Source organism: Marmota marmota, unplaced genomic scaffold, assembly GCF_001458135.2.
Source record: "Marmota marmota marmota unplaced genomic scaffold, marMar, whole genome shotgun sequence".
Taxonomy (NCBI): Eukaryota; Metazoa; Chordata; class Mammalia; order Rodentia; family Sciuridae; genus Marmota; species Marmota marmota.
In genome coordinates this window covers 17,397,755-17,418,790 of record NW_026000174.1, presented here as the reverse complement: position 1 = coordinate 17,418,790, position 21,036 = coordinate 17,397,755, and the positions used below count along the sequence as shown (strand labels likewise).

Below are 21,036 nucleotides of genomic sequence, written 5' to 3'. Positions count from 1 at the left end.
TATATATATATACACATATATGTTACAAGGTGCTTTTTTTTCTCTCAGACCTGTTTAAAAATACTACTCCTTGTTCATAATTTCTTTCCATGGCAGAGAGATACCTGTATCCTACTTTGTACAATTTATTTTCCCATCAGCTCAACCCCCGTATCTTAAAAATTGTTAATTTTGAAACAAATTTACCAACTCTAAAGTACAGTTTTTTCATCTTTAACCACTGAATCACAACCTCAGCCCTTTTTAGTTTTTAGTTTGAGACAGGGTCTTGCTAAGTTTCTTAAAACCACACTAAATTGCTGAAGCTTGCCTTGAGTTTTCCATCCTCCTGACTCAGACGTCCAAGCTGTGGGGATTACAGGCTTGTTCCACTGTGCCTGGCCCATTTGAGTTTTAAAGAATTGTCAGGCAGAAAGCCTAGACAACTATGAAGGTAATTTCTTTTTATTCTTTATCAGAAGGAATTAAACCTATGCTATATTTTCAAAATCTGATATACTGCATATATATTGCTTGGTGCTAGAGTTGTTATTTGTTAGAAAATGTTCAACACCCCTTGCTTTTTTATTATTGAAGTGGAAAGTTTTGGAGTCCTATTTTCTTGTGTTCATAGTCTGGGATTTTGCATAACTCAAACTGAGTTTTCTGTTTTGTTTTATACTTACATTGTGAAACAGAGTAGCTTGCACACTTTTGTTTTAATACAATGAGAACTTGGGTAGCCTGTGTGTTCAATGCCGTGGTTAATTTTGTAATTTATTTTTTTACATCTCCCTCTTATTGTGTTTTAACTTTACAATAGGCAAACATTCTTTTGAATGGAGAACAACTGAAAGTATTCCTTTTAAAAATAGGAACAAGACAGGGATGCCCTTTCACCACTCTTATTAAACATAGTCCTTGAAACTCTAGCCAAGCAATTAGGCAAGATAAGGAAATTAAAGGGATACAAATAGGAAAACAAGAGCTCAAATTATCTGTTTGCTGATGACATGATCCTATATTTAGAAGACCCTCCCCAAAAAAAACTCCACTAGAAAATCTCTAGAACACACAAATGAATTCAGCAAAGTAGGAGGATACAAAATCAACATTCATAAACCAATTGTGTTCTTAAACTCTGATGATGAATCTACTGAAAAGGAAATTAGAAAAACTATCCCATTCACAATAGCAGCAAAAAAATAAAATACTTTGGTATCAATCTAACAAAAAGACATGAAAGACCTCTATAATTTTGTGATTTTTACTTAATTAGGGGAACATGTCCTCAAAGTTGAAAATTACTTCATTTTATTACTATTAAATCTTTAACATATACTTACAAGGAATAATAGTGACTTGTTATATAATTATATTACAAATTTGAAATATTATATAATAATATTAAAATGATAGGTAATTATTTTACTATTGATAAGTATTGTCCTAAGTCATTTTTAAATTGTTATATTATTTATTTTTAATTGATGAAAGCATAAAAAATTTGTATGCATTATTGTGTACTGTGTTTTGTTTCTATAGATAGATACACTGCATAATGTTTAAATCAGGTTAATATATTTACCTCCTCAAACATTTGTCACTTCTTTTTTGGGGGGGTGGTACCTAGGATTGAACTCAGGGGTACTCAACCACTGGGCCACATCCCCAGCCCTATATTGTATTTTCATTAGAGACAGTGTCTCACTGAATTGCTTAGTACCTCACTTTTGCTGAGGCTATCTTTGAACTCTCGATCCTCCTGCTTCAGCCTCCTGAGCCTCTGGGATTATAGGTGTGCACCATTGCACCCTACCATTTGTCATTTCCTTAAGGTGAAAGCTTTTAAAACACTTTCCTCAGGTTTTTGAAACACATAATACATTATTGTCATCTATTGCTATCCTACTGTGTGACAGCATGCCAGAACTTCTTTTTCCTAAGTATTATTTTTCTACTCATTGATCAATGTTTTCCCAACCCTCCCTCCCTGTTATTCTCCCTGGCCAGTGGTAACCGCCATTCTACTCTCATCTTGTATGAGACCAGTCTTTTCAGATTCCACATGAGATCATGTATTACTATGTTCCTGTGCCTGGTTTATTTCCCTTAATATAATGATCTCTAGTTCCATCTATCTTGTTGAAAATGACCCGATTTCATTCTTTTTGTAGATGAATAGGATTCTATTGTGAATATGTCTTCAAAATAATATGATGCATTAATTTCCTTTCTTTCACCATTCCGGTTTCACAGATGAGGAAACAGAATGATTCAGAGGCTAGACAATGTTACCAAATAATTAAGAGATATTCCATGACTGAGTTGAGATTCAAACCCACACAGTTCAACCTCAGGAACACTGTTGTTAACTATAGATCCATAATCTCCCAATAGTAGTACTACTCTATTTTATAGACATGATAAAAAGAGACTTAAAGGGCTTGTGTAACTTACATAACTATAAGTGGCAAGAATTATTTTCTTCTTTAGTCTTTATGATATTAAAGTTTGTATTATCAAACAGGCCAATTGTTTCCTTAATACAATATGAAGGAAATCATTAATTTAAAAAAGACTTTTATAGCTCAAATGATTTCCAGTTATGGTGGAGAATTACCTCTTGCAAAACTCATTTAGCAATGACATCATTAAAGTCAATTACTGCTGGAAAGCCCATGACACCCGGTTTGTTCAGCCGGGAATGATGTTTGGGCATTGGCTGATTTGCTGTAAAATTACTCTTCATTGACAACTCCCTCTCATTGGATTCTTGAGCAGGAGGAGACATGTTCTCAACTCTTGTCTCCTTGTGGGTGAGTCAATAATGTGGGAGTTAGAGAAAAAAAGGGCAAAGTCATCTGCCAAGATTCTTATTCGTGATCATTTAAGAAACAATGTTAAACTATTTTAAGTTAAGATTATGGAAAAAGGCATGGAAATTGTAGAGGAAGAAAAGGGGCTCTTCCTCTTCAGGTGCCACCTGGGAGCTGTTGGATGAGTTTCCTGAAGAATTTTCCCCAAGTGCTATTATAACAAGCAAAGTCAATAAAATGTGCAATTAGGAGATAGACTAGAAACACATCAGCAAAATTCCCCTTGTCTTAAGTCAACCCTGACCCACGTGTACCTGAACCTTTAGGATACTAATTCTGTGTCCATCAAGGGAGATAAACTTAAATGAGAAAAAGGTTGAGGAATAAGAATGACAGGGAGAGTTGCTGGTTTGTGAGAGTTCTACTTCTTTTTCTTCTCAAAAAAATGTAAGGTAAAAGAAACATGATCTGAATCAATAAACCCAGGGTGGTCAAGATTAACTGTAGCTCATTTTAAGTCTTTGAAAAATAATCTTTGAATAGCTCCTTGCATTTTGAATGGTAAGTAACCTTAGGAAAAATTAAAAGACAAATAGATATTAGCAATTACTATTTACTTTCTAAATACTTTTAGAACACTAGGAGTTTTCCCTTCCATCATTTTATTTTGTCCATTAAAAACAACCTCTGAGATTTATATGCCATGTAAATAGTACAATTCACTAGTTAGCCTTTTTCAGATGTAAGAAAACTTAAATCAGAAAGGTATTTAAATCATTGTGTATATAGTGTGAGAAAAGAATCCTTTTTGAACATGAAATTCATATCTTACATCCTCTTATTTCTATCATGCCATAGTATTGGCTATTAATTATGTGGTTCTGAATTCTGTTGTGGTAGTAGAAGAAAATGGTCATTAGTATGGAAGAAGCAATACAGATTCCTGCTTCAAGTTCTCTGTGAAGCCGCAGACCCATAGCTGATTCAAAATTTGCCAAAAGGAGTAGATATCAAAAGCCTATAGTGGCTGCTTAACATTTTCGGAGACATGGCTAATGCTAAAGTCCAAGGTTTTCTTTTGTTCTTTTCCCCCATTTTTTTTTTTTTTTTTTGTGAAGCCAGGACAAGAAACAGATGTCCTGCATTTTCTAATATATTCTGGTTTTTAATCACTAAATCCTTTCACTCAACAAGTCTCCTCTAAGCAATCATCTGAGTTCAACTATGCTTACATAATATGTTCCATATGTGTGAGAATATCAGTCTCTTTCATGATTTTTTAAAACCTAAGTGAAATAATGCCAGAAAATCTGACTCTGCCTATACTAAAAAAATTTGTTGTTACATTCATCACAGACCTACACATGAAGAAAAGGACCTTTCAGTTTATTGAAATGTGTGTGTGTGTGTGTGTAACTGATTTTCTCTGATCTTAAAGAAACAGTACAGGGTGAATTTAAGGTGGAGAATTAAAGGTTAGAGAGTATTCATTAATTTGAATGTCTAGTTTTTCCCCATGTCCTCAAACATATTCTTTTTTTCTTCACTTTATTACACATTTGCTCCATCTCTCAGTAATTGACTAGAAATTCAGAAATCTATATGTAGGAGCAGTAAAGCCACATGCCCCACTTCTAACAGCAGCAGAATTCAGCACCCACTCAGATTACCTTATTAACATTTTGGTACTTTTCATGAAAAATCATCAGGAAAATCATGGTATTCTTTTTTATTAGGATCATATTCCTTGACTCCTGTCAAAGAATCTGTGTTGCCATCTGAGCATCCTTTCTGGAACCACCTCAGAGTTTTCACTGAGAATGGAAGCTTTTCTCTCAGGGAGGCTTTCTTCACCTTAATTCATAACTTTTTCTTCTCCCCACTTCCTTGTTTTAATGGAACTGACCAGCATTGTGGTCAGCCATTTACAGAGCAATAATGCACAGCAACGGTTCTCAACTCTGCTGTACATCAAATTCACATTGAGGGATTGTTAAAACTAAATTCTAGGCTTTAACCCAAGAAATCATGTTTCGCAAGGGTTTGAGTGAGGCCTAATAATTTGTAGTTGTTACAAGTTCCCATGTGTCTGCAGGAAGCCACCTGTGAATTACTTGAGGGTCTTCTCTGGGTATGGCAGCCAGGGAGATTTAGGTCTAACCTTGGGAAATATCCTTGGCTCTCCCATGCAATAGACTGCCCAAAGCACATGACCTTTATCTCCACTCTACTATGAAGATCCCTCCTACTAGCTCCGGAGATGAGTGCAATCTGTTGGGAACTGGACAACCCACCTTTAACCTTTTTTGGTGAAGAACATTCTAAGGAAGGCCTTTGATGTTCCCTGATATAAATAAAGCAGGCATGGGCTCCATTTTTTCTATTTTAGTCTAGAAACTTGATCTGTCTGGTCAGCTGCCTCTCTTGCCCCTGCTTTAAAAAAATACTTTCTGTGTCCTGTGGTTTTTTTTTTTAGTTGTTCTATTTTTCTTAGCTTTCATTTCTCAGCCAGCCCATTCCACCAAGGGGAACTCCATTTCCACCACCTTTGTGGGACATGGGCTGGATATGTCCACACTTTCAGAGTCAATAGACATGTTAATCACAGAAAGCAGTGGTCCCCACTTTGCCATGTTTTCTCAAATGATTGACTGGACTCTGGTCATCTATATTCTCTTATCCCAATATACCTTCTTCAGAGACCTATTTATTATTTAAACTTTCAATCTTATATAATACCCCTGTCTCTTTCCACTTTGTTCTCTTTTATTTAAATATTTGAAATAATATTTATTCTGATCTTTCTTTTATATTGGAACCTTATTATTATTATTATGTCATACCTTTAATCCTTGCATTTAAAAGAGCACCCAGGAGACTTTAATTACCGAATGAAGCAAGCATCTAATTTGGGTAGTTTGACAGATTACAAAAAATAAATAAATAAATAAAAATTTAAAAAAATAAGTTACCATCATATATGAAACTAAAAAAGAATGAAAAGAATTCCTGGGGACGGGGGGGGGGCAGGCCAAATGGTTGACCTAAGAAAAAGTTTTGTGTCTATCTAGTCTTTTCTTCAACAGCTGGTATTTGTCTTCAACATCAGTTGTTACAGGACTCATTATTCAGAATACAAAACAGGAAGTTGGCCAGAATAATTTTCAAGTCCTAATTTCTTCCCTTTTAGTTGAAGTAACAAACTTATAGACTTGAATTTTAAATGGTTAAATTTCTTAGTCTGGAAAACCACTGTATCAGTGACTGAGGGTTAAGATGCTTTAAAATGGTACATGTGAAAAAGCTTGATAAAGTTCTTAAGTGAAATAGTGGTGTAAAGACTTGTGCTGGGTAAAGTGACAAAGTGATAGAACAAAGTGATACTTGTATGTTTTCATCTGCAGAAGAAAAAGTGACACAATTCATTGTGGGCTTACTCAAAGATTACATATCTTAGGACCATTGAGAGGAAGGGTGATAGGACTAAGAGAAAATGGAGAAAATCAAACCACTACCACCAAATAAAACCACTGACCTCTAAGTATATGATTGTCTGATCCTCAAATTTAAGTTTTCCTTGCTTATTGTTGTTCTGTAATGTTTTGCATTTCTGAAAAGAATATACAGAAAAATCTATTCTTTGATTAGGATTAGGAGGAAGGGGGAAAGTGTTCAAATCGTGTTGTCTTTTACTGTGTTTTCTACAAATATAAAACTCATAATGGGTTAAATATAGGAAGGTGGGCTGAAGTTCAAGGGAGAGAAAAAGTTTTATACACGGATTATTGTATATCTCTGGAAATTAGTTTAAATTGGCTTAAGCTCTGGCTTCTGAGTAAGTAAATGCAATTTTCTGTTTTTAAAAATATTCTTATTGATATAATGTTAAATAGTTATAGATTAGCATATATATATTTCAAACTCTGAGAGTTAAGAGTCATCCTATTTAATTTAACTGGTCCACATGAACATAGTCACTCAGAGAATGAATCATATTTGGATAAAAGTCTAAACCTTTTGCCATTCCTTGGCATTTTAAATTGCAAATGTGATGAAGTTGTATTTGTGTGCTCATATAGGTAAGCTGACATGGTAAAGGGACTTGCTTTGTTGTATGTTGTTATTACTGAAAGAAGATGCCTCTGAAAAATTCTCATATTCAGTGAATTGGAGAAGTACCTGTTACAAGGTAGTTTGAAAATAATCTTCATAGGAATAATGAACACCTGGATTCTAGTCCCAAATCTAATATAATAAATGGTGGAAACTAGAGTTAATTTCCCATTGGGGTAATGGCATATTGGAACCAATATTGCCTTAGTCCCTTTTAAGACTCACATGTTATACTATTTATAATATTTCATCTCTTTTTTTAAAGACCCTTCTTCTTGAGCTATAAAAAATAATTGGATAAATAATAAGACTAGAAAAACATGTTGAGAGCTTTCCTAAGATCATCGTGTACAAAAGATGTTGTGACCCAGCAAACCATTTGATTTTAGAGCCAGTGACTACCTTCACCTGGAGTTCTGCAGTTCTGGGTCACCATGTCACACTTCAACCACACGAGCACCTCCTTCTTGCTGACTGGCCTCCCAGGCCTGGAGGCTGTGTACATCTGGCTCTCCATCCCTTTGTGTGCTATGTATGTGGCCTCTCTGGCAGGGAACAGCCTGATCCTGTGGGTAGTGAGGTCGGAACCCTCACTTCACCAGCCCATGTATTACTTTCTATGGATGCTGGCAGTGACAGACCTGGGCCTATCTGCCTCCACGCTGCCCACTATGCTTCCCATCTATATACTGGGGCTCAGAGAGGTGGCGGTGGACTTGTGCTTGGCGCAGCTCTTCTTCATCCACACCTTCTCTGTCATGGAGTCCTCTGTGCTGCTGACTATGGCCTTTGACCGTTTTGTGGCCATCAGCAAACCCCTGCGCTATGGTACCATCCTCACAAATCCCCGGATTGTCAGTTTGGGATTGGCCATCATGGTGCGCAGTGTGGGTCTCCACGTCCCAGCCCCCATCATGCTGAAGAAGCTGCCTTACTGCAGGAACCACCTGCTCTCCCATTCCTACTGCCTGCACCCGGATGTCATGAAGCTGGCCTGTGCTGACACCCACATCAATAGTGCCTATGGCCTCTTTGTTGTTCTCTCTACGCTGGGTGTGGACTCGGTGCTCATTATTCTCTCCTATGGGTTAATCCTCCAGACAGTGTTGTCCATTGCCTCTAAGGCTGAGCGTTTGAAAGCCCTCAATACCTGTGTGTCCCACATCTGTTCTGTTCTGCTCTTCTACACACCTATGATCGGCCTGTCCATGATCCACCGGTTTGGGAAGTGGGCTTCCCCCTGCAGCCGTGTGGCGCTCTCCTATCTCCATTTTCTTATACCGCCAGTGCTCAATCCAGTCGTGTATACCATCAAGACCAAGCAGATCCGACTGAGGATGCTGCGCATCTTCTTGTCATGTGGAGCTGGCATCAGTGACATAAGGAGTCATTAAATATTTGGCAGAAAGAGAAAGTAAAGGTGAGACATTAATTGTGCTATTGATTAGTGAGCCACCGAACACATAGTGAGTCCCTTAGTGAGGAGAAGAATGTAAGAAAGAGGCACCATCTGTCTTCATGGATCCTCAAGAAATCTCATCATGGGAAGAAATGATCTATTTTGAAGGAAAGGTACATATGGTTTAAGACTCATGAAGGGAGCAATTCTAAATGGAAAAGAGACAAACATCAGTTAAGGAATTTTACAAACATAGAAGTAGTTAGATAATGCTTTGTTTTACAACGTAGGAGAAGTATTTTTTTGGCGAATAGAGTAATGGATAGATTTGGAATTCACTGATATTAGAAGAACTCTTAAAATTATCCATCAAGTAATAGTACTCATGGGGCTGGAGCTGTAGTTTAGTGGTAGAGGTCTTGCCGAGCATGTGTAAGGCATTGGGTTTTATCCTCAGCACCACATAAAAACAAACAAATAAAATAAAGGCATTCTGTCCATCTACAACTAAAAAAAAAAAAGATATAGTTTCATGAAGTCAGCTAGTGTATCTCTCAGGTTCACCATTGCATCCCCTCCCCTGAACATGGCACTTTACATATATTAGTTGTTTGGTTTCATTATTGGATGGAAGATTGAGTGGATGAATAGGTTACTCATTTTAGGAAGACTCCTGGCAAGGGCAAAGTGCTCATGAGGCAATTAATGCAGGTACAGCTGTGTGCCGGTAGTCATGCCTATATAAGGACTTTTCAGTTTCACTTCTAGTGAAACTTTCTAGTGCATTCTAAGATTTTGCTGATTTTATTTTCTTTTTCTCAGTAGAAATTTTGAAGATGGTATTGTTATTCATTTCTTAAATTGCTAGTTTATTTGGTCAGAATTGCCAACTAACCTTTTTAATCCCAAGAATGGAAACAATCCCAAGCATAATTTTCTCAGGTGTCATTTTTTTTTTAATATCCTCAACCTTGAACACAACTAGTTGCTCAACTGTAAATGAAAGATGAATTTAAGATAAAATTCATGGAATTTTTTATAGTAGCTTTCATACTAAATGCAGTAGTAATTGTTTTATAATTACTTCATAAAATTTTTGCTCTTCAGCTCCTCATTATCTTGCCTTATGAGGAAAACAAAAGGGACACAAAGTGAGATTGAAGCAGCAAAGAGATTATAAGTAATACCAGAAAACAAAATCATAATTTTGAAAGGTAGCACAAGTAAAAGAAAGAACTAGCCTAACAAGTTTCTACAGTCTCAGTCTATTTGCTTATTCTCTGAAATACCAGGAGGCACACTACAGTAATTATGTATCATAATTGGAGTTGATAATGATGAAACAAAATCTTAATGAAAAGACAAGTACATCATGTATTATTCAAGAAACATCACAGAGAGACATCTTTATTATACGGTTATTATTAACAAAAATGTTTTGTTAATTAAAAAAATAAGCCTTTCACCTATATGTGGTACCCATACTAATAGCATTAATTCACAGAAGAATCACTGCATTGAGGTGTTGACTACACCTATCCCACAATCTATTCTGACTGGAATTTGTTTTTAATTTTTACTTTTCATTCACATATAAAATGGTACATATTTATGGGGTGCAATGTGATGTGTTTTTTTGTTTGTTTTTTTGTGGTGGATTTATGGGGTGCAATGTGATGTGTTTTTTGTTTGTTTTTTGTTTTTGTGATGTTGAGTATCAAACCCAGGGTTGTGCATGTGAGGCAAGCACTCTACCAACTGAGCTATATACCCAGCCCTAATCTGATGTTTGGATTCATGTATAATGATCAAATCAGGGTAATTAGCATGTTAATCACCTTAAATAATTAGCATTTTTGTGTGATGAAAGCATTTCAAATCTTATTTTCTAGCTATTTTGAAATATGCATGAATTAACATTAACTCTATTTACCCTACTGTGCAATACAACACCAGAGAGCTTGCTCCTGGCTAACTGTAACATTGTACCCATGACCAAATTTGTTTGCCTTTTTTTCCCCTTTAGTTTCCCAGCCTCTGGTGACCTTTATTCCACTCCCAATTTCTATAATCTTTTGGTGATAAATTAGACTTTTATTTTTTAATTTCAATGAGTAGGTAGATGGTGGCATTTTACTGGCACTGAAATAAAGGTAGATAAAAGATGATGAATTCAATTTTATATCCACATAATGCAGAATATCTGCAGGAAATCAAACAATTATATACAACTCACCTAATATATACTGCTGAAACTCAGAAAAGATATCCAAGCTTCAAACATAGCCTCATTAATGATCAGTATAAAGATGACAACACATGGACAACACATGATCATGGTCAACACATGACATGATTTTTCCTTGGTGTTAGATGGTATTCCTGGATCTATAGTTTTATTTCACTTATTAAATTTGGAAAATTCTAGAACATTATTACTTTGTGTAGTTCTTCTCCTTTTCTTCTTCTGGTATTCAAATCATCTGTGTTAAATGATTTTATATTGTCACATTGTTCTTGAATGTTCCCCATCGTCTATTCTTTTCTTTTCTCCCTTCACATTTCAGTTTGGGAATTTTTTATTAAAACTGATGCCTGTGAAGTGCCTTTGCTCTTCCTATGATGCTACTTTTTAACAGCTCTTTTAAGACCTGAATCTGACATAACTTTCCTATGTACATGTATGAGTACACCATAGTGAATCTCAATACTGTGTACATTCACAAAACTGGATTCTAAATAGAATAAGATATAGTTCATGTTTGTATAAATATATCAGAATAGATTCTGCTGTCATGTGTAACAACAAGGGAAAAAGTTTACCTATAACTGAACAGAGTTCTTTTAATAGTTAGCTTATGGTTCCTACTTACAAAATGTGATGGAGAATTTCTGCTCACTAGTCACCTCTGCTATAGGTAAGAAATGGTTCATTCTCAAGCCTTAAACAGCCTAATGGGGACATTTGCTTAAAAAAATGGATTATATATTTCACAAAACATATGTCCTGAGTAATTTCTAGGAATCTTTTTACCATACCAAAATTTGCTTCTGATCCTTATATTTCTTTTAACAAAAAGAAAAAAAATTGCTTGTAAACAAAAGTCATCTGTTCCCATCAAGTACTGATAAACATAAGATATACAAAAATAATGAAAACATGTTCCATGCATTGATTATGTCAAATCTTTGTTTTATAAATCTCATTCTTTTACCGTGGTTGGACAATAAAAGTAAGTTTGCTGATTTTGCCCACTCAAGTGTATTCCCTTTGTGTCTCCACATGTGAAATCTGAAGAGATTGTTTATTACTCAGAAACAGCCTAAACCGCTTTTATAAGTTTAAGAAAGTGTGCAGGGGTTAAGAGTGGTAGGTAGCTATATAGCATTTAAAGCATCCTCCTCCTGAGTCTAAGGTCCCAACAACTCCCTTACTTTATTTATGTTATTTCCCATATTTCCTTCATCTTTTAGCAAATTTCTGAAAATTCATAACAGGATAAAAGAAGTTGTCCTGTTTCTCATTGCAACAGAAGCTACCCTAAAATAGAGATTATCTGAACATCAGCTTGATTTTCTTCTAAATATATTTCCACAAATAAAATTATGGCTTTGGTAATTATGACCTTCCCTTGGTGATTCTGTGAAGAACAAATTTCATGATTCTGTTATGTATCTGTGCCTGTATAACTGTGTGTATGTTTGCCACCATTATTTCAGGTTTTACACTGGGGAGGAGTTTTCCTGTGTTACCTAAGGACTCCTGATTGCAAATCTTCTCTCTTGATTATTTTTTTGTTATTATTTTTTCAGCTTTATGGAGGCATAATTGAAAAAACATTGTATGCATTCAAGTGGTATGAAGTGCTGATTTGATAAATTTGGATCTCCCAATCTCAGAAAATGGAAATGATCTGAGGAATATGTACAAAGGTGGTTATAAAGTACTGAAAAGTAACATACAAATCTGAGGTTTTACACCTGCGGTCACAACCTTCAGAGGAGTGGCAGGACCCACAATATTTGGGAGAAAACTTTTGAATGGTAAAGCATATATATCAAGACAAATAAGTTGAAAGTTGAAATGAAAACTAAAGTCTATAGTCATACCACCCTGAACATGCCCAATCTCATCTGAAATGAAAACTCAAGTCAAATGAAAACTAAAATCTGAATGTTTTTAATAAATTTCTTTAAAATTCAATTATTCTTACTAGCTCTTGTTACTTAAACATTTGATTATTATCAATTTTAAGAAAGTTCCTGGCTTGTTTTGTGTTGAGAAGGGGGTGGAAAATACTTTAAAATAGAGAAAAGGTGCCCATTTTGAAAAGCTTAGTGGTTTCCAGCAGAGAGGGCACTGTGGTCAGGGAAGACAAAGCTTGGAAGTCAGTAGTTCTATTCCAAAACTGTAGTATTCACTTAGGTTAACACAAGATCTGATTTGTGACCAATTTTTGTCATGTGGTTACTGGACTGTCATCAATAGAATGCTGAGGAATATTAGAAGGTCTATAGCTTTTTCTAATCCCAACACTCTTGAATTTATACTTGTACTTTTACATCTGTGAATCAGTACACATGCATATATCCACTCCGAAATTTAAAATAAAAGACACAAGTAGAAAAATATGTAAAATATTTTGTGCAGTTTAATTTACTAAAAATTTAAAAATGTGCATGCACATTTTAACATTTAGAATAAATTTCTACTAATATTTGACAATTTGACTCTGCATAAATTTTATATTTATGTTATAATACATATTTGCTGTCTAATGTCATGAAAATATGAAAGACTATAACAGGGATTTAGGAGATATTAATTGAGGTCCCAACTCTAGCATAAGAACTTGTGAAAGGAGCGACTTCATTTTCAGGGTTAAAAACAATGAAAAGTTGGAATCAAGGTTGACCCAGTCCCTCTTTAGGCCTGTGATTCCAACCCCAACATTTTAAGTTGCTGCACATGGAGGAATTACCTATGGTTCATGGTAAAAGAGATCCGTTTCCTCATGATGATTCTCCAACTAAGAGGTACACTTTATGAAACAGTGAGCTTCCTAGAACACCAGAGCCCCATATGGACTCAGTTTGATCATAGGCTGATCTGCAATCTTTGGGAAATTGGGTTTAAGCAAATTTTATTATTTGAATGAAAAGTATAATTATTTTTCTAGATTAGAACAAAAATTAAATTAAAATTGTGCTCAACTTCTCTTGTCCAGTGGTTTACATACTCTCTTGAAGGCGATTGTTTGGAATTATGTATGTTGAAAGTTCGCACAACTATGCTTTTGGTTCCCTATACTTTTGGTAGGACTATTGTACATATTGAATACCTTCTGTGATAGTTAAACTGGATTGTAAACTTGATAGGATTAAGAGATGCTTTAGATTAAGAGGCTCTGAGTTGTCAATGAGGGTGTTTCCAGGAATGATCAGCACATGGGAGAGCAAACTGAGGGAGACACACCCCAAATGTAGGGGGCACAGTGCAAGAGATCCTGAGCCTAGATGGAATTAAGATGATTTTCTAAAATTGTATTACATATGAATGATGACTTATCAAATTTTTAATATTTGGTACACTGACAGATTTTTTTCCTCTCTGTGTTAAAACCATACTATCTTGGTTACTGTAGCTTTATAATAAGTCTTGAAATATTGTGATGTGAGTCCTCTTACTTTGTTATTCTTTTGGGGGGATTGATTTAATTCTTCTTGTTCCTTTGTTTTTATATATAAATTTTAGAGTTAGCTTGCAAACATATGAAAGGTACAAGTTGGAGTTTGGACTGATATTGCAATATATCTACAACTAAATTTTGGGAAATAAATAATGCATTAAAATCGTAATGTATGCAACTAGACCTCGGTTTTGCAGGAATTCTGTTGGTTTTTACTGTTCCTCTGTTTTCTTTATGATGTTAGCAACAAAGCAGTTTACCGTTGTCAGGGAAAAAAATACAAGTTTGATTTTGAGGAAAATGATGAATTTTATATCAAGTACAAGGAAATATATGCTAAATATATATTTCACTAAATATATATTTAACAAATATATATTTCACTTGCTGAGGATGTTCAATTTACATATCTTGCATGTTGTGAGATTTTTCAACTATACCATGCAAGTATCCATATGTATAAGTAGAACTTATTTATTTGGAGTTAAATTAGACAACAAAGATTTGTCAGTGGTATTTTATAAGAAAGAATCAGTATATATCAGTATATCTATATAACCAACTATGTTGGTTTCAAAGTATTTTATTATGCTAAAAATAAGGTGAAATCAATTCTTGATAATATGCAAGGCATACAAAATGTGTAGTTGACAAAATTACTTTTTTATTACAACTAACTTTAATTTTCCAAGATTATCTATTAATAAACTATATAGTTAAATAAATATATTTTATTTAATGAGATAAGACCACTATCATTACTTTCTTTATAATTTGTCTATAAATATGTGTATAAGTATCAGAATGCTTAGTAAGGGAAGGCACAGTCATATGAAAAAATACAGTAAATTATTTAAATATAAACATAGTTCATGACTCAGAATGTGCCCATGTGGATAAAAAAAGCATGATATCAACACATGGTGACAGGATGGAATATAAGTTGATTCATTTTTCTTGGCTGCAAACATACAATTGACTATTTCTTTGTGAAACTCCTTCACCTTCAATTTGATTTAATTTTTCTGTAAACCTAAAACTTTGCAAATAAAGTAAAATTTACTGATTTTTAAAATGCTGTATTTCAAAAGTGAGAGTTCTCCAAATTCCCTATCATACTTTTCCCTTGGTAAAATCTCAAAACATCATATAAATAACTTATTAAAGTAAATTTAAATAGCCTCAAAGTATGGCTTTGTCAGAAGAGAGGTTTGTGTTCTAGCAGAGTAATCCCAACAGAAACGTCCCTATTTCTACATCATTATAATTAGGACATAAATATTGAACTGGTGAAAATTTGCAGATACATTGCTCAGAGACTCAGTCGGGCATGGAAAATTATCAGATGCAGTTCAGATCTGGAAAATACCATTTCCACAAGTGTGAAAGACGCTGATCTAGTGAGCTGAGCCATACTTTAACTGGTGTGTCTGAGTACGAAGGTTGTCACTCAGCATGCAAAATTCTCTAAAGACTTCTTTCCAAGAAATTATTCCCTGGGGTATTATGATAAATATCATTGTGCAATACAGATGAATATATATACTTATCTCCCTGAATTCTTACAAGCTAGGTTTGACTGTTTTTCCTAAAATTTATGAATATCATTGTAGGGCATTAAGAAAAAAAATCAAGATCTACTTGTTTATGTTTCTAATGATTTAGAAATCATGCATCTAGAAGGTAAATTAGAGTAGCTCAGTAGTTAAAAGTGTGTATTCTTTAGTTAGCATGTCTGAATTCAAAAGTAGGTGTTATGTACTGTGACATGACATTCGAAAAGTTAATCCTTCAGTGCTTGAGTTTCTGTTTATGTAAAATTGGAATAATAATGATAAATTCATAATAATGATAAAATAGAGGAGTTGTAACCTTCAAATTAGAAAGTAAATATAATGTTCATAGAATATCTTTTTTTCAGGAAAATGTAAGTATTGATAAATATATATTTATATATTTGAATTATTGTTATTATGTACTATTTCTGCGTATTTTCAACACCTACACTGATACATGATCTATCTTCTACTTAAGTGTGCTGAAGAACATCATGCTGAGTAAAATAAGCCAGATGCAAAAAGCCAAGTGTTTGATGTTTTCTCTCATATGCAAAAACTAGATATAAAAAGGTGATATCGTGAAATAGAAGAATTGTAGGGTAAGGGGAGGATCAACATCATAAAATTGACTAAATTATGTTATCTGCATTTATATCACAATGAATCCCATTTTAATGTATAATTATAATACATCATCTTTTTAAAAATTAGGTAAAAACAAGGAAAACCGGTAGAGTAGAGGAAAGGGATTGGGGGAGGGATGAGGGGAGGGAAAGGGGAAGTACTGGGGAATAAAACAGAGGAAATTATGTTATGTGCATGTAAAAATATGTCACAGTGAACATCACTGTTAAGTATAGCTGCAATTCACTAGTAAATACAGTAAATAAATAAATAAATAAATATGCAGATATTGAAATATCTGGTGCTGCTAAGACACACATATGCTAATGAAGTAAATTATCAGTCTTAAGTGACAAATAAAATTGTGGTTATAACTCTTTATTTTTAAAAATAACCATTTAAAAGAATCTCTCTTAGTGTTTTCATTAAAAACTATGTCTATGCCATGTGTCTGTACTTGAGCCCTTGGATCTGGAATTTTTTATTTCCTTCCTCATCTGAATAAGGGCAGGGGGAGACAGAAATGGAAAGTATATAAAGTGTAAGGGGAATAGACTAAATATAGAATATGTGTTGATAGTGTGATCATGTACCCTACTTCCCTATTAAAGGAAAAGATTATCTTAACAGGAAAATTGCAATTAATGTAGGGATTTTTTTGAGATAGTGTCTCACTGAATTTGATAGAGAAATGAATAATTTAATATTTGATATATATTATAGAATGTGTATTTGTATTTTAAAATATCATTTGGTGTTCTAAAAATAAGAATAATGGCTAAGAAAAATTAGTTTGTTCTAGCTCTTTTGTTGGTGGGTATAAAAAAGGCAGTCTTTAAATCTTTTCTATTTGTGGAAGGCTCTTTCAAAGCTAGATATTGAGTAATTATGGGCCTTGACATTTTTTCAAAGATTTTCTTATTCTAAATAATGACATATTATACTCTTAATTTTTATTTGTCTTCACAACTCCATGTCATGATCTTTGTGATTGGCACATATTTTTGTTGGGGCATTATAGCTGTACATATGGTGAGATTCATTGTTACCTATTTGTACATGAACACAATATAACAATATATTTTGGCCAATATTGTTCCCCGGCATTTCTAATTTCCCTTCCCTCATTCTTCCCTTGGTCTCTTTCCTCTACTCTACTGATCTCCCTTTGATTTTCATAAGTACGTCCATCACACACATCTTTCTTTTCCTTTTTCCTCTCTAGCTTCTGTGAGAAAACATATGACCATTGACTTCTGAGTTTGGCTTATGTTACTTAACATAACATTCTCACATTCCATTCATTTTCCTGAAAATGACATAATTTCATTTTTCTTTGTGGCTGAATAAAACTCCATTGTGCATATGTCACATTTTCTTTATTCATTCATCCATTGACAGATACCTAGGCTGGTATAATTTGCTAATGTGAATTGTGATGCAATAAACATGAGTATGCATATGTCACTATAGTATGATGACTTTAATTCTTTAGGATAAATACCTAGAAGTGGCAAGGCTGGGTCATGTCATATGATGATTTCATTTCTAGTCTTCTGAGGAAACTCCATACTGATTTCCATGGTGCTTGTACTAATTTACAGTCCCACCAACACTGTAAAAGTGTTCTGGTTGCTCCACATCCTTTTCACTATTCACTATGGTTTGTATTCTCAATGTCAGCCATCCTAACTGGTTACATGGTTATTTTATAACTTATCTCAGAACATGTTATTCATTGTCCTCACTTCTTCCACTTCTTTGTGCCAAAAGTAATAGAACTTGAATAGTATTAATAAATTTTCTACTTTTGTTTATTTTACATATTTTCTGTTTTTCTTTTAATAGACTTTGGTCATTTCTTTGTAACAAAGCGCAACTATACATCCACTCAATTCACTTCCTTTCTGCTGACTGGTGTCCCTGGATTAGAAGACTTTCAAATTTGGATCTCCATCCCTTTCAGCTTCATGTACCTCTTGGCTGTGATAGGCAATGGCCTAGTTATTGCAGTGGTGGCCCGTGACAGGAGCCTCCATGAACCCATGTATCTTTTCCTGACCATGCTGGCACTCAATGATGTCCTCCTTTGTACTGTCACAGTGCCTAAAATGCTTTTCATCTTCTGGCAAGGCCCCTCCCTGTCAACATTTGCTGCCTGCCTCACACAAATGTTCTTCGTTCATGCTCTGTTCCTCTCTGAATCTGCAATTTTACTGGCCATGGCTTTTGATCGTTATGTGGCTATCTGTGCACCACTCCATTATGCAACTCTGCTTACAGGTTCTCTCATTGGCAAGGTGGGTCTGGCTCTGGTGGCTCGGAGTGTGGTTGTTGTCATCCCCGGTGTCCTCCTCATTCTCCGGCTACATTTCTGCAGGAGCAATGTTATTCACCATACATACTGTGAGAACATGGGCATTGCCAAATTGGCCTGCAATAGCTTTACCCTTAATAGCATTTATGGACTCACTGCAGCTCTTCTTACCACAGGGCTGGACTGTATCCTTATCTCCCTCTCCTACTGGCTAATCTTGAGAACAGTCTTTCAACTGCCTTCAAGGGAAGCTCGGAAAAAGGCGTTTGGAACCTGTGGAGCTCATATATGTGTCATCCTGATATTCTATACTCTGGCTTTCTTTTCCTTCTTTACCCATCGCTTTGGGCACCATGTGCCCAGGCATGCCCTTATCCTCCTGGCAAACCTTTATCTATTGGTGCCACCTACCATGAACCCCATTGTTTATGGGGTAAAGACCAAAGAGATAAGGATACGAGTACTGGCACTTGGTACCTAACCAAATTGATGTAAGAGTAATGAAACAAGGACCGGGGGACTCTAGAATGGATAATCAAACTATAATATAAAATCTGAATCAATCAGGGCATATCTATCCTAGATCACCTAAATATTGGTTAGAGCCTAAAATATTCATATTCACAAATGCTATCTTCCTAAGATGGAGTAAGTAAGAAGTTTACAGGGAATTTAGACACCATCAAGGAGTATATCAATAAATTAAGGAAATTGGAAAAATGTCAGAATAACAGAGTAGGGGAATTAAATACCACTTTTGCAGTACATATGCTTCTTCTCTATCTATTTTCCAAGAATAAGATAAAGTGAAAACTCCATGAAGTAAGGATTACTTCTGATCTAAGTTTCACTATTATATTAACAATACCCAGAATATAAAAGTAATTTAATAAACAGTTGCAGAGTAGATAAACATCTCAATTAATCAAATAATAAATACATAAATAGCAAATTTCCTGGTAGACCCTCATGAATAGGACCTGCATGCAAAATTCTTCTTTTTATTTTCTCTCTAAAAAACATTCTTTTAATTTCCAGAAAATATATATTTCTTATCTCCTTTGGTAAAATAAATATTTGTAACATTATTCAACAATACGAGAAAAAATTTCTCCTAGTTAAAAATTCATATCCAAATGAGGTATATCCTCAATCATACTATTGGAATTCTAAGCAGGAACAGGCAGGCTTCTCATGTTAGAAGCATTGATTACCAGAGGACTGGACACCAGCCTTCAGTAAGTTTTCAATGGCAAGATAAAATTTCTGACCTTAATCCACAATGCTATGACATGACCATCTACTTCTTTATTTAATCATATGTATTCAATCACTCTTCTCTTCACCAAATATATTTTTCTAGGAATTATTATCTTAATTTTGACAATATATATTTTCAAATGCTTTTGTTGAGATAAATTTCATGAACATAATGTAATTCTAACACCAAATTATAATACTTACCACAGAAGATGGTACTTTACAAATCCCCAAATTTTGATAATCAATGCTAAAAGAGTTTTACTTGCATGTAAATTTAAAAATATAGACTCCAAGATTTTAAATGTATTTTTTCTTTTTTTATTAAATTATTTGTTTATTCTAATTAATTATATGTGATGTCAGAATGCAATTCATTTCATATTATAGAGAGAGAGCACAATTTTTCAAGTCTCTGGTTGTACACAAAGTATTTTCACACCATTTGTGTCTTCACATATGCACTTAGGATAATGATGTTCAACTCATTCCACAGTCTTTCCTATCCCAGTGCCCTTTCCCTCCCCTTTGCCCTATCTAAAGTTCCTCCATTCCTCCCATGCTTCCCCATTCCCATTATGAGTCAACATCCTCATATCAAAGAAAACATTTGACCTTTGGTTTTTGGGGATTGACATACTTCACTTAGCATTATATTCTTCAACTGCAGCCATTTATCTGCAAATGCCATGATCTTATTCTCTTTTAATTCTGAGTAATATTCAACTGTTTATATATACCAAAGTTTCCCTATACATGCTTAGATGTATTTTTTCAACAAAAAGAAAAATAGTGTATTTTGAATCATAGTCACTAAGAAAAGTATGTTTAATATTCAGAAATGTAAAATGTAGTTTGCATTTTAAAGTCTTATTTCAAAGATGATTATATATAGTTGAATATTACTTGTATGAATGATAATAATGTTCAGTTTCTCAAAATTCTCTTAAATTAATTTTGAATTATTTATTTATCCTATCAAGAGAATCATCTCACTCTGATGTTTCTATTTCTTGCATTATTCTTAGTTGGTATTTCTTTGGTCAAGGTGAATGTGCTGAAAGAATGTGGTAATGAGATGTAAATTCAGGAAAGGGGTAAATAAATACTATTGGGAACAGACATGGTTGAATCAAAACCAGGGAACAAACAAAAGTTCATGGATTTTCCAGGAATGCTTTATGTACTTGTAACTTGCAGTACTAATTACACATTTCTAAGATCAATTTTATTGTATGAAATGAGACTTCATATCAGCTCCAGGATTTAAAAAAAT

At 34.3% G+C, this 21,036-nt stretch overlaps 2 protein-coding genes across 2 annotated transcripts; both read left to right on the top strand.

Moving 5' to 3' along the window:
• Positions 1 to 7,345: 7,345 nt before the first annotated feature.
• On the top strand, positions 7,346 to 8,305 carry LOC107157160 (olfactory receptor 51G2-like). The gene has a single exon (XM_015503477.1). The coding sequence runs from the start codon at positions 7,346 to 7,348 to the stop codon at positions 8,303 to 8,305; it is 960 nt and encodes a 319-aa protein (XP_015358963.1).
• A 7,365-nt stretch (positions 8,306 to 15,670) lies between these two features.
• Positions 15,671 to 18,981, top strand: LOC107157153 (olfactory receptor 52Z1P-like). Its single transcript, XM_015503463.1, has 2 exons — positions 15,671 to 15,683; positions 18,032 to 18,981. The coding sequence occupies exons 1-2, from the start codon at positions 15,671 to 15,673 to the stop codon at positions 18,979 to 18,981; spliced, it is 963 nt and encodes a 320-aa protein (XP_015358949.1).
• Positions 18,982 to 21,036: the final 2,055 nt, after the last annotated feature.